Genomic DNA, 23,735 nt, shown 5'->3' with positions numbered 1-23,735 from the left:
CTATGTTAAAAGTAAGTGTTAATATTTTTAAGTGTTAATATAAAAAAAATAATGTGTATGAAATACAATTCATACAAATAAATAAAAAATATTAAGTAAATATTAATTAGCACTGCGGCTTACAAAGTGAATAGAGAAGCTCTTATTTACAGCAAATATATAAAATTATCCAATAAATATGAATTGTCACAAGTTTACAAACTGTGTAGAGAAGCTATAGAGAAGATGTATTTAATGTTTTTGTGTGTAATGTGTGTGTGTGTGTGTGTGTGTGTGTGGGTTCATTAGCTGCTAGAGAGAGTGAAAATGCAGCTGGCCTCTTTTCTGGAAGACCCCCAGTATCAGGACCAGCATTCTTTGCACATGGAAATTATCAAAACATTTGGAAGAGTAGGACCCAACGCAGAGCCGCGCTTCAGAGATGAATGTGAGTGTCTTCTCTATATATTCACTAAAGAAAGAGTTACATGCTTATGCAAAGGTTTTGACTATTTGCACAGAGAAAAACAAAATAGCTTGTTATAATGTGATAAAAACAGTACCGTCATGCTTCTGTAACTGTGTGCACACATTAGTTTGGCAGAAGTTTTTTTTTTTTTTTTTTTTCATGCTCTGTCCTCTGCCTGTTTTTTCCCCCCCCACAGTTGTTCTTCCTCATTTGCACAAACTAGCTCTGTGCAACAACCAGCAGACGGTGGAGAGTAAAAGAATTGACATTGCCACTCAACTGTTTGAGGCGTACAGCGCCTTATCCTGCTGTTGTATCCTTTATAGTCACATTAAGGAGAGGCCATTTCTAAGTTAGACACTGTTCAGAGTCTGTTCAGAACTACTTTTGACTGCTTTCAGTTTGTCTCACATAGCATGGTTTTGACTAGTAGCATGAAGTCTGGTCCACTTTGCAGGTAATTCTAGTCTCAAAAAGTGCTGACATAATCATACATTAATATATTGTGATGATTTTTCACACAAAATTGATACTTCAGATCTTTATATACTTTTTTTTTTTTTTGTTTATTCAAATTTTTATGCAAATTTGGGGTTATCGTGTAAAAAACCGCTGGATGGAAACACCAACATGCGAATAAATTCAAAAAAAAGAAAAGAAAAACTGTATGCTCAGTTGAGGCAGATTGGTTTTTTTAATTTTATATCTGATAAAAAGACTTGTGCATAAACTACAATGGAAGCATATTTGCAGATTAAATCCCTTGATCCGCAACAAAAAAAACTAACGTGACTTTGCTTCAACAGAGGATGTGATTGGCTAACTGGACTAACCAGTGGACCAACACAGCATATCAAATGTTGTTTTAGTTATTCTGAACCAAAGTCTTCAATCAAAGTGGTTGGGTGTAATTACTTCCCAGAAGTGTCTATCACGATTGCGTTCCCAAAAACCAGACATCCAAACGCAAGATAACATGAAAGCATTTATTGCATTTCGCTCAAGGAATTTATGATGTACAAAAAATAGCCACAGTGGCTTCCCCGATTGCAGAAACTTGCATTATTATTACCAGTCTGTGCGCCTATTTCCCAGAAAGTGAAGATTTTATGCGATATTCCAATTTTGCGCACGTTTAATTTGCAACTTTGGATGGAAACTGTAGCTACTAATGCTAAGCTAATGTGGTAAGAGCTGCTTCTTTGTGGAAATGTATTAAATCCAGTGTCACTCCAGTGTCAAAAACACTTATTATAGTTATTTAGTGTCTTGTAAACACTGCTTCATGTCCTCATACAGCGATTTAAAAACCTGATATTTGAGTAAAACCCAGCCAATCAAATTGTAGCTTGCCATTTTGCCAAACCCTTGCTATTTTAGGGTAAAGTATACACTTGAAAGTCTGTGGGCAATTGTTTGGCTGACTATTTCAGGCATCTTCTTTTTTTCAATCAATCAATCAAGCTTTTTCTTATTTTTTTGTGCGCCTCAGTAATGCCTAGCGGTTTGCATTTCCAAAATTACCAGAAGCTGATTTTTCTCTAAGAGCGACCATTTTGATTACAAATTGAAAACATATAGACAGCGGAATTGGCCTGTACACCTCCAGTGCTGATGTTTGGGAGCAGAAGCCATTTTTCACTGGTTTCTCTACTGATTTTGTGGCGTATGGCAGCTTGCACAGTATAACCACAGTTTTACCTCCAGTTTCAACTTAATAACAGAGACTGAACACACAAACTGTGTGGCCATTGTTTTTTGCGTTTTTAAGCAATGGTCAACTATTTAAGCTGGACATGAGTCTCCTACATAGCTGGTTTTGCATTCTCACTCTTTTTTTTCTTTTTTTTTCGTCTTTTCTTCTGAGAGCTTCAACGTTGTGAAAAATGTTTGCATATCCCGCTGGCAGGGAAAGAAAGAAAAATAACCTCAGCCATATTTGTACACTAAATTGCAGGGTGGATGGCAGAATTTGTCGTTAAACGCTCTGTGATGTTGTCCGTTTGAGCGAAGAGAGCCTAGCCCAGCCCTTTGGTCAGGATTCCCAGCATACATGCCTTTGCAGATGCTCCTTTGTCTACCCCCCCTCAATCTTTCTCAGTTTCATTTTAGTTTTGTCCGCTGTGCCACGGTTGAGACCCCCCTGTAGCAGTGGCTTGCCCCCCAGGCAGTTTTATAAAACCTCGTCCTGTCTGTGTTTTGAGGTTTTGCAACATGATCAATATGAGGTTGAGTCTGAATCAGTGGACTGTATACTGGCGTGTACGCACTGTAAAAGTGCAAGTCATTATGGGTAGTTGTTAGGGGTTTAGCAGTGCAGATTTCTCACGGTTCAGTTTATATCAAGTTTTGTGGTGGTCATTGTTTCGGTTTGGTCTCTTTTCAATCATGAAGCTTTAAGCTGATACCGATAACTGATATTTTAACACTGTTGTTTAATTCATGGTTTCGTTCATTTGGAGTTTTAGTACAGCAATTCAACTGAGTTACCTGTTACTCTTGAAAATGAAGATTTTGTTATTATTATTAAATTAAATTTATTACAAATATATATTTTTCTGCATTAAGGATATAATTTATTTTCACAGCAAATATTGGTATATTTGCTGTGAAAATTACATATATTTAATATATTAATTTGTATATAATTTAATTAAACTTTGATAGATTAACAGCCCTAATTGCAGGTTTATTATAGTTAAAATTTTTTCACATTTGCTAATGTAGTAAATTTTTTATATTTTTCTGCTTATGGATATAATATCTTTTCACATCAAATATTGCTATATGTGATTTAATTGTCATGTATTTAAATAATTAATTGGTATATCTTGTAATTAATTAAACTTTCATAAAATAACAGCCTTAATTGCAGGTTTACTGTAGTTTTAAAATAGTTTTTATTTAGTTTTGACTTAGTTTTAGTGTAGTGTAGTTTTGTTTTTCAGTATTTTATAGTTTTATTTCATTTTTATTTTAGTTTGAGTGTTTTTGTGCTGTTGTTTTTGTGCAAAAGTTTTGCAATTTTTGCTTTTATTTAGTCATGAATATTTATTTTCATGTCCAATTTTTCTTATATTGTATTATATTAAATTACATTATATTAAGGAGTTTAAGTATGCATACTGAACCATGGAAGAGGAAGACGTGTATATTTTACAGGTATGCTTTCTTAACTCTGGGGCTTCAGTTATTTCTGAAGAACTTATGGTGAATCACTTCCTCCCTGGACTGAGATGTTTGAGGACAGATATGGAGCAGCTCTCTCCTGAGCATGAGGTATTAAATCAAACATTTCAAAAATGTCCTAAATAGTTTCGTTTTCATGTCTACCTCACATTACTACAGTAGCCAACTATAATTCCTAATTAAATACAGACCCATAACATTGAGTCACTTTCCTTAGCCTGGTCCAGTCTTGTCGTCTTAACATTTTTGTACGCTGCATGTCATAACACCCAATTTCTATTTATTTAATTTCCTTTGCCTAGTAATGTCCAGCTGATGTGCGTGTGTGTCTGTGTGTATGTCAGACTTCCCAGCTGAGCTCTAAGAATACATCCTCCTTTTCCCGTTTGTCCTTTAGGTTATTCTCAGTTCCATGATAAAGGAGTGTGAAATAAAGGTGGAGAACAAAGGCATTGGCGAGGCACAAGGGTGAGAAGACACTCTGTTTCATTTATTCATAGTTGGCTCACCATGATTTGTCTTCTTATTTACTGTAAATGGAGCCTCAAATCACTACATCTAAGCTAATAAATACAGACACTCCTGTTTCAGTATAAATAATCCCTGGCCGCAAAACTTAACAAGCGAACAAGTGCTCATTCTGTAGCAGAGTAAAAACAAACTAATTTCACAACACTTCTCAAGTACACCTACTCAATCGTATAGTGCCCAGGAAAGCTTTTCGCATGCTAATTTCCTTAATAGCTTGGGTTTGACTCAGTCTTTCCGCTGCTAGTATAGTTCCCATCAGGCTTAGCCACATGATTATTGCAAACCCGCTCTATTCATGCAGGCCTGTACGTAGGCTGCTTCGTATTACACTTTAAACATCTGAATTCACTCGTACACTTATTTCTCATTTTGCCACTGCAATTTCGGCTTTTTTCTTATATGAAAGGTCAAATGATATGCAGAGAATGGGTTTTTATTTGCTTAAGTGTGCAAGTTTCTAGAGTTGAATGACTCTAGATGCAGTGAAGACGTGAGAGGGTATATGCAGTCAGATTTTTGCTTGCTAAGGACTCTTTCTAAATGTGGGTTTCCAAAATGGAGCTTGCAAACACGTGTGGCAGTCTTTAAAGCCTTGAACTTAAAGATGTGGCTTGATCATAAACGGCACTTGTCGGTTTAATTTCACAGTGGTGTCTAAGCAACGCTTCCAGTGGTTTTGTTCCATGCCTCTGTGAGATATTTATAAATGTTTGAACTTTATAAATGCAGTGAAGTCTGTCATTGCGACTGTCACGACAAGCCATGATACATCAGTTTGAATCTGTCTCTCACAAATGGTGTAGGTTGTTCTGCCATGAGTTATCCAGGATTTCTATATTTAGTTAGTTGGGTGAGAGAAATATATTTAGTATGTTTTAGAGAACAAAACATGTTGGTGATATAGCAGTGATGCTTATTAATACATAAAGTGTTTGATTTATAAAATTTTGGGGGGGTTTATCCACGTTTGGGTATGATCATAAAACAGAGATGGTGTTAAAATATTCTATTTATCAACAATATTTATGTGCCATCTTGCAATTGCATGACCTTGAAAATTTGGATTCACACCTGATCGACCAAAGGTTGTAACGGATATATCACAAATAAAAAAAAAGCAAAAGAAATTCATCAAATAATCCTGAAAAGCAAATGCACAAAAATATTAAGCAGCACAACAAACTGTTTTCAACATTGATAATAATAAGAAATGTTTCATGAGCACCAAATCAGCATATAAGATTGATTTCTGAAGGATCATGTGACACTGAAAACTGGAGTAATAATGCTGAAAATTCAGCTTTGATGACAGGAATAAATTACATTTAAAATTGAAAATAGTTGTTTTAAATTAATAATATTTCACAATATTACGGTTACTGTATTTTTAAGTAAAATAAATGCAGCTTTGGTGTACATAAGAGCTTTCTTTCAAAAACATTAATAACTTGTGTATAATCAAGTCATGTTTTGCATTAAATAATTACAAGGAAGCATGATATTTTATATTTTTATAATAAATTGTGATAAATCTCTTATTTTTACAGACATATTTTAATATATGGCAAATGCCACGCAGAGAGTGAGGATGCAAATGAATAGTAGAATTAAGAGTTAAATGAAATTGACCGTTTGAGCTGAATAATCAAAAATGAATCACCAAGACTTATAGTCTATTGTACATATCCACGTAACACTTTATCCTAACCAGACGTGACGCGATACGATTCCAGCGACAAGCAATGTGTGCTTGTCCACACTAGTGTTGCACGATATACCGGTCCTAAAAAATTCAATTCTGTCATTAATTACTCCCCACGACCCCCCGATGTCGTTCCAAAATAAAATAATTTTCATTTTTGGGTGAACTATCCCTTTAATAATAAGTACTGAGTGACTGAAACAATCATCGTCATAGAATACACTTGTTTGGTCGCATTGAGTTCACAGTTTGAACATTCTTGTTTCCTTTTATTTATTTTCAAGATCTGAGGTGAATTATCACGTGTCGCTTTTAGTATGGCTATAAAGGTCACACAAAATGACTTTCAAAATCACAATAAATTATTTTAACCTTAAATAAAGCACATAATCAGTACCTGAGATTGTCATACTTTTATATGTTGTTCCAGCCGCAAAGAAATAGAAACCGTTTTCTAACCCTCGAATGCCGTGCTGTCCCCTTCCAGGTCCATCTCTATTGCAGCGAGTCTGGTGGGCGAAGATGCGAAGACCAAGTTTCTAAGTAAGATGGGTCAGCTGACCACCTCCGGTGCCATGCTGGCTAATGTTTTCCAGAGGAAGAAATGAGAGCTGCTCGGGTGTTTCCCATGATCCTCCACTTTCTGGGATCTCCTACTTGAAGTCAATCGTCTGCCTTTCTTTTGTTCGTCTTTGATTTGATAGGCTGTATTTTTAACATATTTATGTCTTAAATTTATTCCAGCCTCCAAAGAAATTTGCACTCTTGTTTCAATGTTTTCCATTTTTTTTATTTCGATTTTATTTCAGAGGCTTATTTACATCACTACATTTGTTTTTGTTTTTGACAATGTGAACTTTATGAAATCAAAACAATGATTCCTTCCTTGTCTCGACTTTTATGTGTTGCCGTGTCTCTGGATAAAATTTTCTATAAGTGTGTAAAATTGTCCGGGGATTTGTTTCTCTTATTTTGGATATGCTCCAACAGTAAATAACTGTAAAATACAGTGAATTGAGAGAACAGTACCCAATATCATGTATATTTGAACATTCGTGTCATAAAATAAATAAAAAGCGAAGACCACTTGTGTACTTATGTACTTCTGATTCTGTGTGTTGTCTCTTGAACTCTTTAAGATTGTCTTTTAGATGATTCTTTGCTTTCTCAGACATCTGGCTTGACAACAATCATAATAAATCTGTACTTAAGTACTGATACAGCAAATCAGTAGCACATTGTGTGTTCCTCATGTTATCTGACTCAGAGGTTCATATCAGTTTACACACAGCATGTCCCTAATGCAACTGAATTGTGACGCATATTTTAAACTTCTGCAGGTGTTACTACAATAAACGCATGGCCTTGAAAACCAACCAAAAAAAAACTTAAACTACAAAGACGTGGGCTTGTTTTCCTCCACTTTTGGAATAAAGGTTCCAAAGTTCAAGGTCCTCTTGATCACATGGTCAGCAGTTGGCGGGAGAAAATACTGGTACGGTTCTGCAGAAGCCTTTGTGTGAATCATTTATTGACTGAAGGAAAACGAAATTTGCATATTTTAATTTTTAACTTTTGTGTTTACCCTTATCACAAGCCTAACTTTTCTTTTTTCTTTCAACTCAAAGAAAAAGAAAACAAAGCTGGTATTTGCATGAAATATTTTAGTTAGCACGAGGTGACCGCATGATTTGGAGCCGATGTACAGTAGTATATGGAAATTTCATCAGCAGGGATAAGTTACTCATGAGAGCAGGGCAAGAGTTGAAGAGGATTGTGAGTCAGACGTCAGGAACATTTCCAAACCCGGAGAGAGTGGCTGCCTAAAACCACGGGAACATTCCGCCTCTCCGTGTTTTTATTCCTGTTGTGCTGTTGACTGAGTGCATAACAAGACGGCGAACGGGAACTAAAAAGCTTTGAGTTCTAGCCAACATGCGACCACTCTGATGGCAAACTATAAAGCGAAGGGTTTTGGAAAGTGTCCGTATCCGCCTGGGTTCCTCTCCTAAAACTTAAAAACACATGCATATTTGTGAGTGAATCAAATATACATTTTGCAGGTGGGAGGATGAATTTTGTATTTATTTACTGGTAGATACGGCAGACTGGCCTGGATCTGGTTTTAACCAGACAAAATGGCTCAATGACAAAAGTCCATTTCTGCCACATAAGGAAAAGAATCATGCATTTGGTAAATTATAATTATGGCATAAAAGATGGAATTTATAAGATAAGTCATTCTGAGATTAAAAAAGACAATGATAAAGTTTACTGTCACGATCCCCAGCTGGAGTGCCCTTGAGAGCCAACAGGGGGCACTCCATCACGACTGTTCCCATTCCATCAAATACTTCATTTCCCATCATCCTTTCCCCAGACTCATCTTCCATTATTGTTTTCAGCTGTTTCTCATTAGTCTCATTAGCTCACCCTATATAAAGCCCGGTCTATCAGTCACTGCTAGGTTTTGCATGTGTTTTGGTACTTTGAGCCATGTCTTCTGGTTTTCATTCTCAGCATGGCCTTTTGGATTTCCCATTTACCTTTGCCCTTATCTCAGTCATTGTTTGGATTGTTTATTTGTTTATGACCTTTGCATGGATGTGGATTACCCTTTTAATAAAAATACTTCTGTTTCGCCAGTCTTGTGGTTTCCTCACAAGATGGCTGCCCCGCCAGAGTTCCGGGTCGCTATGAATGTCGCACATGAAGCCATTAAGGTGGTCCCCAACAGGCTTTTGCCATTCCATCAAAGACTTCATTTCCCAACCTTTGCCTGGACTCATCTTCCATTATTGTTTTCAGCTGTGTCTCATTAGCTCACCCTATATAAAGCCCGATCTATCAGTCACTGCTAGATCTTGCATGTCTGTTGTTGGTACTGAATCACTGAGCCTTGTATTCTGGTTTGCCCATGTCTTGTTTTGTTTTTTTAAGTCTCTGCCTGGCCTTTTGGATTTCCCTGTTTACATCTTCCCTTATTTCAGTCATTGTTTGGATTGTTAATTTGTGTATGACCTTTGCATGGATGTGGATTACGATTGTGGGTTACCCTTTTAATAAATACTGCTTTTGGATCCTTAACTTTCGTTTCTTGGAGCAGTTTCATAACACTTGCCTTATGACAAAAGATCAATTGATAAAAGTACAATTATATGAAGTCCTTATTACATGGTGTAAATTGAAATTATTCCGAAAAGTCAAAATGAGAAGACATAATTATGACAAAGTTGTTTTATTAGATACATTTCAATGTCATAATTGACTTGTTTCATAATTATGAGTAGCATTTTATTTCGACATCTCATAATTTCAACTAATTTATGAATTAGTATCTTATACTTTCTACTTTTGACTTTCATAATTTTGACTTGGTGTCTAATTTTGTCCTTTTACATCAATTATGACAACTTTTCCATTTGTCAATTTTGATTTATCTCATAAGTATGACTATATCATAGTTTTGACATTTTATGTAATAATTGTGAGTTTGTCATAATTATGATGACTTTTGTTCATATGTTGTGGAAATGGCTTCCATATTTATATTTTAAGAGACTTGCTGACCTTGACAGTCATAAGGGTCTGCAGATGCTCTCTCAGTGATGTCATTTCCTGTTCTATACATTTATACTGGTTGCACCACACAACTTTGATTTCGCAAGCAAGTTTTTGACATTTTAAAAAGCAGTGAAGCTTTTGTTTTCTTTTTTTTTACAAATGATGAAAAATTATACCAAACTACAGTACTTTTTTATGGTTTTCTTTCAAAGCATTTAAAGGAGCCGTATGTAAGATTGTGGCCAAAACTGGTACTGCAATCACTTTCAAATTACTGTAGAGCGGTGTATCCCCTCCCCCTCCCCCCTGACTCGAGGTTGCCAGATAGGCTGCAGGATCCAGCAGGAACGTAGGCTGACACGTAGCTGTGGTAACTAGAGCAGAGCTGGCAACCCGGATGCCGAAACACTACTGACTTCGTGATTGGTAGATAGGTGGAGGGTGGAGCATCAAGCCAAAACACAACATGACAACATCAACATCAGTTGAGGGCTGCAACTTCACTTTTTAAATGACAATATCCGGGCCGTACTACTGTTGTCAGTGATATAAGTATTTGAAATGAACATGATTTCTTAATGTCTAGTGACATATCAGGGCCATTTTATGATTAATTGAAATACATTTCTTACATACAGCTCCTTTAATTCCTTAAAAGAGACTTTTTTTTCTTTGTTATAATACCAGGATATCATGCATCACCCTGACTTTTCTTGACTATGCCCCCTAAAAAATATCAGGATGAATTTGAATTCATAACATGAAAATCATAACATATTCACATCAGGCTGGGTTGGTTGGGTGTTGTTTTTGTTTTCATGCTGGAACAATCTGTCTATTATGACATCTCTACAACTGCCTGACAGCAGCTTTTGAAAAGTCTCCAGGAATTGAGGACACAGTACACCTGATTTGCATGCAGGGTACATTGGTAGCATGGAGGAGAGCGCATGGATGCCGAAACATGCCCTTGAGCTTTACTGATGACTGTTATTCAAAGCAGGCAGCGAGGGCTTAAAGGAACAGACACGGCAGCATTTTTTGTGTTTGAAAGCGAGAGTATATTAGAGAAACTTCTGGCAATATTTCAAACACCCCACCTATGTCCCAAAAGCATTGCTACATGTATCTGCTCCATTTACCCTCTAAGACAGATGCCAAGTGAGCAATTATGAGTTGGCAGTTAAGCAAGATAAGAATTACAGGCAAACAACTCACAGTTTAGCATTAAATAGAGTGACCTTCTGCTCAGAGAGACCACACACTAGTGGACCATAAGTTTAATCTGAAACATTTATCATTTAGCTATATGTTATTATTCCTCTGAGAATTGTAGAACTCTCTGGTCCAGGACCACAAAACCAATCAAAGTGAAAAATGGCTGCACCCGCTCTTGTGTTAAAAATAGTAGGTCCAATTAAATATTTATTTACTTATGCCAACTTTTTAATAAAACGGTTATAAAATCTGACTGGATAAGCCTTGTTTGAAACATTGTAAAATACACACTCCTGCGCATCATTTGAGTTCTGCCAACCTAACATTTGATTGGATGAAAATCAGTGTAGTGGGGGATTTACCATAAGTTGCTGCCAACAAGATTGTAACAAGATTACATCCAAGTTGATTGTAAAAAAGAAAAAAAGAAAAAGTCATTTCAACTTAAATTACATTAAACTGACTTCAAAATGAGTTGAATCTTGCATAACATACGAAAAAAAGTTGAAAATTGCTCACAATGTAAAAACCTAATGTTGTCATGACTTATTGATCATATCATTTTTTTTATATTGTGTTTAAAATTTAATACTTACTTCTTAAATTCTGTAGGCTACAGTATACTCCCATATTTTCCCCTATTTTGCATAACACGTTTAAACATTTAGATAGATGTCAGAAATCATGGCTGATTTTATTTTAGGTTCACTCACCACACTGGAAATGGAATGGCAAGTCAAGTGAATTCCATTAGGATACAGTATTCCAGCACAGAGCTGTTGCATAGATATCTTAAACTTTTGATTTATGGGGTTTTCACGCTACCTTATACGACTTCAAAAGTAATTTATTTCATCTTCACTGCACCAAAGTGCTACAGAATTGAACAATAATGACAGATAATGATTGTGGCAGCACTTTATTTTACAGTAATGTTACCCATCCATACTATGTATGATGTAGCCTACTTATCAATTGCAATAACTAATAACTAGCTACTAACCCTGAACTGACCCCTAAATTAACCTTAACCCATGTAGTTATCTTATATTGCCCAGTCCATTCATATGTACACTGTAAGTGCACGTACTGTAAAATAAAGTGCAGCCGTGATTGTCTGGTTGTTATGAACGTCACCCCGTTTATATGTGGAATACTTTGATTACGAGAACTGGGAGGAGCGTGTAAGAAACTGAGCAGCTTCCACATGACTGTAGTGCAGTGGAAACACAAGGAGAGCAGCAGTCGAGGCGTGGGTGAGGGAACATCATGGGACATGCTCGCTGGGAATGAACTACAGCAGTCTGGAGCTTCATCCCTTCATCCCAGAGCGCACAGACGTCTGCAGCTGATCCTCACTGGACAATACAACAATAGTGAAGCTGAGATTACAGAGTTTTAAAGTTTAGAATAATGAGAGTGAATTTTTCAGCTAGTTGGATATTTCAAGGATGGATCACACACTTCGTCCTTGCTCTGTGCACGCAGGTATGCTTTTGCGAATGATTCCTGTAAACCAAACTTTATTTTTGAATGGCACGGGATAAGGCTATTATAAACCGGGAATTTATTATGACCGGGAAATTATTATTTTTCCACTCTTTTTACTGGAAAAATCCTCATCCTCACAATGCCAAATTGCCTTATTCAACTATTCATTTCAGCACTTTGTTGGGAAAATGGTTTGTGTACATTTAGCGATGTAAGATTCGCGAACGACTTCTTTTGAGTCGGACCTTTGCAGTGAATCTTTAGAACCGGTCTAATCGCTTCGTTCGATCTGACTGAATCGGCCCAAACGGTTCTTGTGTTAACAGCTCAAAGCTGCTCATTGAACCGTGAACAAAACAGTCTCTGCCTTTCGAAAATGCCTAGTTCGAATTAATGAGCCGAGACTCGGTAATGTAAGAGCACTTGGAGTGAAGATTTGACTGATGGGGCGATCAGTAGCCTAGGCTATGCTAAGTTTTTTGGGGGGCGAACAGTAACAGGCCTAGCCGAATGGCGGAAATGTTACAAATAAAACACAGTGTAAATTTGTGACTTTATTGACAGACAGTTGTATCAACACGCACACGAAACGATTTTTTAAGCATTTTTTTTTTTTTTTTTTTTGTAAGTGATGTAGGATATTTTAACATTGTTTAATGTGATTATACTTAATTTAAGATTATGGCTGCAACAAACTAAACTAGTTAAATCCAAATGATGTCAAGAGAATTAATGAATCGTTTCGTTTTTAACCGGTTCATTAAATGAACTGTTCAAAAGAACCGTTTCGCTGAAATGAGTTGAATATCCCATCACTTTATTTATTTATTTATTTTTATTAAACATTACAAAGCATTAAAGCAATACAGATAGACATGGAAAAAACAAAACAAAAAAAGACAAAAAGATACACAGACACAAATAAGTTGCCAGGGTAAAAAAACCCAAAAAAAACAAGAACAATGCAATGCAATGCATTTACCTTAAGAGGACAAAACGGATGAATATAGAGATAGTTTCCAATGCTTTGGGATTAACAGAGCTTTGGATAGTTTCCATGTCTAGATCATCTTTGAATAGAGAATAGAAAGGTTTAGAGCCAGTACATTTTTGCTTATGTATGTGAAATTTAGCTAGAAGGAAACACAAATTATGCAATATATTGTCCTGTTTTCTCTTTTGAGTAGTCAAACAAACCAAAGAAAACATCTTTAAAACAGAAAGAAAAGTCACTTACAAAATAAGATTGGATAAACATTGACAAATCTGACCAAATTTTCTCTGTGTGGGTACATTGCCAAAACAAGTGAATGACATCTTCCTTAGGAGAAGTGACAATTCACTTCAATGTCTGACTTATATTTCCTAAGAAAGGCTTTGGTTGGGTAACATTTGTGAATTAATTAAAATTGTATTTCTTTTGCTTTATTGGTAAGCATATACTTATGAGATAAAGTAATATCTGTGTGTGGAAAAGTTGTGTTTGTATATTAGGGACCATGAGCATCTGCTTATTAAATTAGAGAGTTTGACAGGGACCTCCAAGGAGAGAGCTGCATACGTTAGAATTCTAGAGTAGAATTCTTCCTCTTATTGACAAGTCTCTCTGCAGCCAAGAATTGAGTTTCCTTTGGGTTTTCATTATCGAAATTTAGTTTACATTTTGTTTTCTGGTCTTTGTTAATTACAATTCCTAAGTAGGCCTATGTAACTTGATCTTTCACAGGGATATTGGGATATCCCACCGCTAAGCAGTCTGTGTCTCAAAATTGAATAGACATACCTAGACTAGACATTTGACTGCATGGCAAATTAGCTCACGATGTCCAAAAATGTACCCTACTATCCGCTCACTGGGTTTTGAGACGCATCCAAACTCTTTCCTTCCCTGTCATGAGCAGATTTTGGTCAGATATTAGCTTTTCTGTACTTTTCGCTGAATTGTTGCACACTTTGAGGGGAACTCCATGTAAATTTTTCCGGGATTCTGCTTTTTTCAGTGTTTTGGATGGTCTTCTTAACCAAAAGTGTGAAGTGTGTGGGGGTTTTGTTTATAAGGAATCATTGGATTTTTCAGCCAAATGTAAATTTTATGCTTATCAAATGTAAATTATCAATACATTCCCAGGAATTGTGTAAAACTCCAAACTGCATTTACATATAACCTTTTTGATTTAATTTGGCCACAGGATGCAGTGAAATGTTTTCCCATGTAAACGTTAAGAAAATCCCTAATATAGGAATTTTGTAACATATTTCTGTATTCTGATTTGTGAAATGAGCAAATTTTACTGATATGTATTATTTTGTCAAAGCCCATTTTCATTCATTCATTCATTCATCCATTCATCCATTCGTTCATTCATTCATTCATTCATTCATTCATTCATTCATTCATTCATTCATTTGTTTGTTCGTTCATCCATTCATTCATTCATTCATTCATTCATTCATTCATTCATTCATTCAATTGTCTTAGTTGTCTAATGTCCTGTCAGGTCAAAAGTTTTAACATGTTTTCTGTTGCATCACACGCAGGCCTGAACTTGTGTTTGCCAGGTTGTAGAGTTATGAAAGAAAATGTCAGTATCTGGAAACTTAATTCTGGAAATGGTGCTTCCTCTTTCAACCTTCCATAGGGAGAATAATTTTCTTCAGATTCAGTTTTTTTTGTTTAGATTTTATTTTATTTGACTTATTTGAGTATCGTTAACACAGCATAGCTTTATGTTTGTTACCTCACTGTTATCTTTTCCTTTGCATTCATAAACAGAATGAATGCAAAGGAAAGCAACTGAATCGGTAGTGAACTCTATAGTGCTGTTGCCATATGCAGCTCAAAATGGTGAGACCTTGTGAGAAAAGATTTCTCAATGTCCGGTGTATATTTTCTAACATGTAATTTTTCAGGGCGTCACTGACCATGATCTTATATATTTAGTCAATGAAAATATGTTGTGTTGCCTGAGTATAGCCTTACATTCAAATGTAGGTTCAGAAATGAACTGTAAACATTCCTTTGGTTTCCTGTGTTTTTTTCAATCAAAAGGCCTTTAGGTTTTTCAGCAGTGGTAGAAAAACCCTCAGAATAACATCTTTAACTATGATCAACGTCTTAACAAAAACAAAAAGGAGATTATTTTCAAGTACACACGTTTCATGTTTCATTTCATGATTTTCATTAGAGTAAATATCATTGTTTTATATTGAGTTTCATAAAAAGACAAATTTCATCATTTGAATAAATTTGTGTTTTCCTTCCTGATTTTTTGTTGAATAGTGAACTGCACTAGTCACTTGTTTTGACAGAGCTTGTTGTCATCAACAAATCTGATAAGGATTATTTCCCCATGAATTTCCATGATATTCATGGATTGTTCTGATGATGGATAAATCCATTGATTCTTGTCACATAGGAAAATTTTTGCTTCTGTTTTTTTTCCGTTTTAGAGAGATAAAGAGAGCATTCATATTTCATAAATCATCTTCTATAGTCCCCAACAAAAATGATTTCTCTTCCATTTCTCGCATTTTAAAATCCATATTGTATATGTTGGCTAGAAAACAGAAAACTAAGGCTTTGCCAGTGGTGCTGATTTGAAAACATTTCTTTCTTTTTTTTTACGGTGCTGTGCAAAAAAGTTGAATTTGAGCATTATTTCTACCTAAGAAACACTTCCAAGCCAAGTCCTTTCCACCTTCGCCGAGAGCCCAGTGTGCTGAGCTTGGCACTATTTTCTTTTTTATTGTCTTTTATATGAGTTACGGACGTTTTTTCCTCAGATTTACGCTGAATTAAAGGATTGCATTTAATTCTGCCCTGCTGTTAAACCGTGGAATGCCATTGTGGTATCTGGAGGGATGTGGGTGGGTTTTTTTTTTTGGGCTTTTCTTCTTGTTTTTTTCTTCCTCCGAATTGGGCAATACACCCCCTCCACACATACACATACACACACTCCCCCACTCTCTTTCATTCTCTGATGCTTTTACCACTCAAATGATGATTATGCCTTGAAGATTCTCATTCTGAGAGCCAACATTTAGATTTCAACATGCCAAACTTTGTGTAGTTTTTGAGTTACTGTGTAAATCACCCAACGGACTAGAGATATAGTGACCCTAAAAAAGTATTTGAATGCTTAAGACACAAGACAAAATGTCTGAATGCCACTGCATCAATTATTAATTTTTTTCAAGAAAGCCCATTTCACAATAGTACAATAATAAATGGACTGTTCAAAATGAATGGGAAATTACTTTATGTTGACTAAAAGTCTGGACCCTTTGGTTAAAAGCTATTATAAACCTAGCTTGGAAAATTGAAGATTGCTGTTTGTTTTATATTGGAATGGAAAGAAAATATCAGCAAACGAAAATACACTACCATTCTTAAAATATAGATTTTAAGTTTGGGGTTGGAAAGAATATTTCATGTATTTGAAAGACATCTCATATGCGGAAGTATTAATTTATTTATATATTTTAAAAAAAAGGTAGTGTAATTCATTTCTTTTGACAGGTAGTGTAAATGTAATATAAAACAGACAGATTTTGATTATTGCATTATTAATATTTTAACAAATTATTCTTTTTTTGCGATGACACCAGATCTCGTATTTTGATTACCTCTCTCTCATGGTAAACATAAAAAATAATATAAAAACCTCCCATGGGTGACCTTATCATATTACTATATCTTACTATGATATTAGTTGTAGTCATCTTTGTTGCTGTTGATGTGACTTCATCTGCAAACGCTTTTATGCAAAGTGACTTAAAAATGAGGAACATCACAAGCATTTTATCATACAAGAGCCAACGCGTTCGTTGAACTATTGTTAAACATTTCATTTCAGGCAGGACTGGCCATAAGCTGCCAACAGAACGAGTACGAGCACAATGGGGGATGCTGCCAAAAATGTGAACCAGGTGAGCAGTAATACAGACTAGTTAATTATACTATGAAGGACAACCCATCCGTTCATTCATTCATTCATTTCATGGTGTGAGTGAAGCTGATGTCTGGGAAAAACAAGATCAGGTCAAAATTTGCTGTTTTTTCCCATTTGAAAAAGCAGAAGGATGAGGGAAAGAGGAAGAGGCCTTCACACACCCAAAACAACTATAACATACCATGACTTCCTTCTACCAAAAAAAATATAGAATATATGTATTAACTGACCTTTTGCAAACCCATTTTACATCTTTAGTTCAGTAAGATTTTCCTTTGAATGCAGGAAAATACATTGTTTCCCATTGCGACGGGAGTCCGACAATGTGCCGTGATTGCGCCCGTGATGAGTATCAGCCGGACTGGAACAGTGACACTAAGTGTATTCGTCAGAAGTTCTGCGATGAGGGTCAGTGTCACATAATGCGTGTAAAAAAAGAGTATGGTTTGATTTCGCATTATTTCTTAACACCTGCCATCAATCTTCCTCTGCAGGGAAAGGATTTAACCGTACCCTTCCATACAACCCCACCGCGGCAGAACCGTGTCGGTGCAAGCAGGGCTTCCACTGCTCTCTGATCAACTGCGAGTACTGTGAGGCCATTCAAACATGTCCCGCGGGAGAAGGAGTCGTGATGGGTGGTAAGAGCTTGTCGTCACTCTACACAAAGTTCATCAGGAACATGTTTACGGGCAAATGAGAAAGATTCTTACTCTGGTAAATCATGAAGGGATAGTTCACAAAGGTGTGAAAATGATGACAGAATTTTCATTTTAGGGTGAACTATCCCTTTAGTAAGTTCATTCCGAAGTTTAATGTGGGAGACATTAATCATGTGGCTTATAGATAGATGAAGTGTACCCGTAATTGAGAGTGCAGTAAATCAGTGGCTGTTCCAGTTTTGTGGTGTGGAGCACGAGGTTTAGTGCCAAATTGAAAGGAACATCATAATACAGTTCTCAGAAATGAATGTGGACACACTGTAGTTTACATTTTATCATTAGTATCTTGACATTTACACTTTGTAGATTATCTATCTATCTATCTATCTATCTATCTATCTATCTATCTATCTATCTATCTATCTATCCATCCATCCATCCATCCATCCATCCATCCATCCATCCATCCATCCATCCATCCATCCATCCATCCATCCATCCATCCATCCATCCATCCATCCATCTGTCTATTTATCTATCCATCCATCTGTCTATTTACCTATCCGTCCGTCCGTCCATCCAGGCTTGATTGGCATTTACAATATTTTCACTACTTATATAACAAATTGAACAGGACAATGCAATAGACATTATACACCAGGAAGTAAATAAGATGCTAAAAACAGAAATACAAATGAGAAGAAAATGAGTATGAAAAATAAAAAGGAAATAAAGTTACAGTTTTTTTTTCTGCTTTGGTACTATTTTCACAAGTAAGGTGTACATTTTCAAAACTCTTTGTACAAAAACTTAAACGGATCACACCTGTAACACAGCTAGTAATTCTTTCAAAACCCGATCCCATGCTTTCATTACAGTTATACACATTTTAGGTCATTATTGTAATATGTAATGAGAACATTTGGTTTAATCACCGAAACACAACAGTATGATCTTCTTTAAATTTAATACTTTTAATAATCAGTTCATTCAACAGCAGACAATGCAAGATACATGTTTCAAATCACCCTTGTTGGTGAAATAATTACAGTAGAAAATACTGTAGAAAATACACTTACATGACCTAACTTATGTAATTGAATCCATAATGTTTGTAATAGTATCTATCTAGTGTGTTATCAAACGGTTTGATGAAGTTATGAAACTGCCATGAAGTTTTGTGCTAGAACAGAGTTTGCTGGCAGTACAGTAAATGCTCTCACTGTCCCATATGACTGAATCTATACTGTAGTTGACATTTATAGAGGTGAGTTACAGTAATGTGGCAATCTCTAGCATGGTAATCTGTTTACAGTATCACATGGCATACATACTGTAATGTTAAATGCTGTATTTGATGCCATCTGTCTCCCTTGATGCATTTCCTCTCCCTTGAACTCTATCCTGATTTATGTTCACCAATTGCAAATTTCTCTCTCTCTCTCTCTCTCTCTCTCTCTCTCTCTCTCTCTCTCTTGCACAAACACACACATGCATGTGCATACACTTTGGACATAGTGGTGGTTATTATCTATAAATCACTTATGTAAAAAGAATTCATTACATTTGGTAATCCATATCGGAAAATTGCGAACAAGTTCTATTGAAACAGTCTATAGAATCAATATCTAGGTGTACCAAATGATTCATTGATCAACCATTAGGTTCAGTTGGATTAAATAATAGACACATGTATTGAACTGAACGAGAAGAGATGCAAATCAAAAGTTTGACAGTAAGAGCTTTATGAAAGGCAGTTGAATGAATTATTTATATAGATGAAACACTTATTTTGTGTTGTGAAAAGAATAGTGATTTTGTGTATTGTAATAACAGTCACAGTTTAAAAAAAGTACACTTTTGATGATCTGTTGCGATATTAGTACTAAGAGTTTTAAAAAATGTACACCTTGTGAAAATAGTACCAAAGTGAATAAAAAAATCTAGATATGATAAATAAGAATAAATTTTAATATGTGTGTTAATTGTGTGCTAATTTGTGTAATAAGTCTGTCTCTATCTATAATCCTTTATCACTCTCTCTTCATTTTAGAGACTGGCAGAGCTTCCTGTGTGACTTGCCTACCTGGATTTTTCTCAGATTCTATATCAGTAGAATCCTGCAAGAAATGGACAGAGTGAGTATGCCTCTCTATCTAAGCTTAAAAACTCAATAACAGCTCAATAGGTTTAACAACAGTTGGGAGTGTGTGCCACAAAGATGCCTGTCCTCTGCGTCACACATGCAGATCAATGCTTTAACAGGGCTCATTTGCAAAGTCACAGTTCTCATTCTCACAGGCGTTGTTTGTCTGGGGAAGGTCTCAGGCATGCTCTGTCATTTTTTAAAGCCCCCGCAGTCTTACCGCACTCTGGTATTATGATTAATTCCTCCACCACTTCCCCTAGAAAGAGCCCCTTTTCTTTCTTTCATTTGTGGTTGCTCTTAGAGGAGAAAATTGAGACGGATCAAACCAAAAGTGGCCAGGCTATTTGGGCTGTCTTGTATTGATATGTCAAATTCTCTTCCAGTTGTAAAGCTATTGGCAAGACCGAAAAACAGCCAGGAAGCACTAAGACAGATGTAGTGTGTGGACTCCATTCTCCTGGTAGGTTATAGAAAATCTTTATTTATCTTTATTATACACTACCATTAAAAAAGTTTGGGGTTGGTAAGAATATTTTGGAATATTTTTGAAAGAATTCTCTTATACTCTACTCACCAGAGCTGCAATTATTTGATCAAAAATACAGTAAAAACAGCAATAATGTGAAATTATGCCACATCTTTTGGAAATCAATGCACCAAATTCTTTTAAAAAAAAATCGAAAAATTTCTTTAAGGATTCTTACTGAATAAATAAATAAATATATATATATATATATATATATATATATATATATATATATATATATATATATACATACATATATATATATATACATACATATATATATATATACATACATATATATATATACATATATATATATATATACATATATATATATATATATATATATATATATATATACATATATATTTATATATATATTTTTTTTTTAATCTGGCAATGTTAAATTACTATAAAAGTCAATGTAAAATTGGTTTAAAAAAAGCTAAAAATTACTAGGAACCCATATTTTATGTGTTGGCTGGTATCTCTAACGTCTGGTAGGATTAGTCTGGATGTTTCTTTGTTGCTCAAGCAGTTTCGCCTCTCATCCAAGAGCAATAAATGTGATTGAGCAACAGAGACAAACTTTACTAAGCCCTCTATGATGACCTGAATAACAGAACTTTCACAGACCGGTGTAACGAATAAACCTAAACTTCCTCAGGTATGACACCCTGGGTTCTTGTGGCCATCCTCTCAGTCATCATCGTGGTATCTCTGGTCGTTCTCTTCTTGTTTTGCTGCAAAGATAAGCTGAACTTCCTCTCAGGTAAATGTTGTTCAGGATCATGTTTGTTTGCTACAATTTGTGGTAGATTCCTGTCTATCTTGTTAATTAAAGCTTATTCTCTGACTCCACAGTGAATCTACGCACCTGCGTCCAAAATCTAAAAGGAAGTAGGAATCGACAGGTAAGTGATAATATCTGAAAACTTGTTTCAAAACCTAGCGATGCATGAAGACTTACCAACCCTGCTTTCTTGTAGGAAACTGTGACTTCATATCACTTTAGAAACGGTCTACAAACTCACCCTTTAATCTGCCAAGAAAGAACCCCTCCGGAGTCCCTGATCATGTGTCCCAGCACCACATTAACCATCCCAGAAATGTCAGATTGCACGGACCAAGAACAGGACCAGGACCGAGCCGAAACCTCGTCGGGGAGCTCCAGCGTGGACTCCGGATGCGGGCCGTCGTCCCCCCTGTCGGGCAGCTCCTGCAGCTGTGTGCTTTCCATGAAGGAGCCCATAGAGGTGGGAGAGAACGAGGACTGCAGTCAGCTGGTCGCCACGGGCCTGGCGTCGTGCAGCTCCTGCAGGACAGGGGACGCCACGGGAAACGTGCAGGTTATCGGCCTGAAAGAGCCTCTGCTGTGTGAGAGCTGCTCGCTGGACGGCCCTCCCGCGTGCGATTACGTGGATCTGCAGCGCTCGCAGGATCTCTACCTGGACTACAGCAGCCCTGCTGGCAAGGAAGCCATGTCGGAGATGAGAGGCGTCAACGGGGACCGAGGTTTGGTCGAGGGGCTGTATAGACAGAACGAACCTTGTTGCTGCAGCATAGACTCCACCACCGTTCCCCCTTTGCCGTCTGTCAGCGCTAATGACCAGGGCCTTTCACTGATCCACAGCGATGACCGCAAACTGTCGGACCCTGACGCGGAGTACCAGAACCAGTGCTCAGAAGCCGCCCTCACATCCGGTAAGACATTAACACACGCAAAAAACCTGACAAAATAAATGAGAAGTTGTCTGTGCATCTGAGGTATTCGAAGCTGTTGCTAGTCACAGTCCAGTACACAGGATTCTGTTGAACTCATTTGGCACGCTTATGCCAGATTTACAGCCAATGCCGTGCGATTCTGTTGCAAATGGGCAAAAACAGTATGATATGATGAAAGATGGGAAACGATCAAAGTCATGACCTCTCAGTTATAGAGGGTTAAAAATGCAGTGTGGGAGTCATTTTGGAAACAGATGGCCGAGCTAACAAACTGGATCAGTATGCATTAAATGTATTGCATTAATTACCGGTACTCACTATTTATTGCATTTCTAGATCACTGGATCCCTATGTAAAACCTTTAAAAGTGCTAGAAAACAGCCCTTATTATATGTGTATGTTTCTTTACTAATAAATGTAACTACTACTAATAAATTAATATATAAATAATATTATATAATTGTATATAAAACATAATTATTTGTATAAATAATAGTAAAAATATATATAAAAATCTACATAATAAATATGAATGAATATATATATATTAAATTTTATATAATTTATTATTTAGATTTATACTCATAAGTATTGGCAAAATAAATGTTTCCATTTCAATAAAGTTATTTCAAAGTGTCTGTTTTACTCGTATTTCATCCTATAGTTATTAATTACATCTCTGCAAAGGAATTACACAATGTATAAACGTGTAGCTCATTAGTATTATTCAGTCATTTCTTATGTAAATACACAGTAACCTGAACACTATAGAATAAAGCATTACATCTTGTATTAATAATTAGAACAAGCACATTCAGGTCATGTGCATTCCAGTAAGTTGTGTTTGTGAAAATATGGCAGGCAGCCACAGCAAAGAGTGGGAGTAGGGTCCATTATGGAATAGCGGCTAAATGACTAAAAGATGTGTGAAATGTGAGTCACTGATAGTCTGTGTGTATATTCGGAGAGAAAAAAAAAGGAACCATATAATCTGCCCATGTTGAAGTTTTAAGTGGAAGGAAGCTGTTTCGTTGCCCAAAAGGGATTGACACAAACACAGCTTTTTTTGCCATGTCAGTGCTTATGTGGCATTATTAGCTTCCAGTTTGTAATGTAGACTATTTATGGAGACCACTAAACATCTAAAGTAGTAGTGCAGCGTATTCACACGCAAGACATCAGCAAGACTACAAAGCCGTTTCCTTGAGTTGTATGACTAAATATGGTTACATTAATATGCAAAATGTTTAGCCTTTAAAATTTTCAACTTCCAGGAGTGTTACTAATCAGGGTTAATAGTGTTAACTACTGTAACATAAAAGTTTGTAAATATATATGTAAGTTTTGTTTATATAATATATGTGTGTCTATATATTATTACATTTATATATAGCCTATATATATATATATATATATATATATATATATAAATAAATACAGTATATATATATATATATATATATATACAGTGCTGGTCAGAATTATTTGCCCCCTTGGTAAATATGATCAAAGATGGCTGTGAAAAATAAATCTGCATTGTTTATCGTTTTGATATTTTTTTTTTTTTAAATGCAGAAA

The 23,735-nt window shown here is 35.9% G+C and overlaps 2 protein-coding genes across 12 annotated transcripts in view; both read left to right on the top strand.

Moving 5' to 3' along the window:
- Positions 1–6,972, top strand: part of relch (RAB11 binding and LisH domain, coiled-coil and HEAT repeat containing) — a 51,376-nt gene extending 44,404 nt beyond the window's left edge. For all 11 annotated transcript variants that reach the window (XR_014604501.1, XR_014604502.1, XR_014604503.1 and 8 more), the window contains 5 exons: positions 289–427; positions 645–761; positions 3,639–3,727; positions 4,035–4,105; positions 6,358–6,972. Coding sequence is in view for 8 of the 11 variants with exons in the window: in XM_084102947.1 (XP_083959073.1) it covers positions 289–427; positions 645–761; positions 3,639–3,727; positions 4,035–4,105; positions 6,358–6,478 (537 nt within the window). In the remaining 3 variants the exon portion in view is untranslated. The remainder of the gene's footprint in view (positions 1–288; positions 428–644; positions 762–3,638; positions 3,728–4,034; positions 4,106–6,357) is intronic.
- Positions 6,973–11,861: 4,889 nt separating this feature from the next.
- tnfrsf11a (tumor necrosis factor receptor superfamily, member 11a, NFKB activator) overlaps positions 11,862–23,735 on the top strand; it is a 13,514-nt gene continuing 1,640 nt past the window's right edge. Inside the window, exons 1-9 of the mRNA XM_084102456.1 lie at positions 11,862–12,140; positions 17,000–17,072; positions 17,381–17,503; positions 17,590–17,736; positions 19,811–19,895; positions 20,290–20,366; positions 21,100–21,204; positions 21,297–21,346; positions 21,422–22,136. Coding sequence (XP_083958582.1) covers positions 12,066–12,140; positions 17,000–17,072; positions 17,381–17,503; positions 17,590–17,736; positions 19,811–19,895; positions 20,290–20,366; positions 21,100–21,204; positions 21,297–21,346; positions 21,422–22,136 — 1,450 coding nt within the window. The 5' untranslated portion in view covers positions 11,862–12,065. The remainder of the gene's footprint in view (positions 12,141–16,999; positions 17,073–17,380; positions 17,504–17,589; positions 17,737–19,810; positions 19,896–20,289; positions 20,367–21,099; positions 21,205–21,296; positions 21,347–21,421; positions 22,137–23,735) is intronic.

The sequence above is a fragment of the Abramis brama genome (genome assembly GCF_963993115.1).
Source record: "Abramis brama genome assembly, chromosome: 24".
In the NCBI taxonomy this organism is placed as follows: domain Eukaryota; kingdom Metazoa; phylum Chordata; class Actinopteri; order Cypriniformes; family Leuciscidae; genus Abramis; species Abramis brama.
The sequence above is the reverse complement of the archived record's forward strand: the minus strand, read 5'-3'. Positions and strand labels throughout refer to the sequence as shown.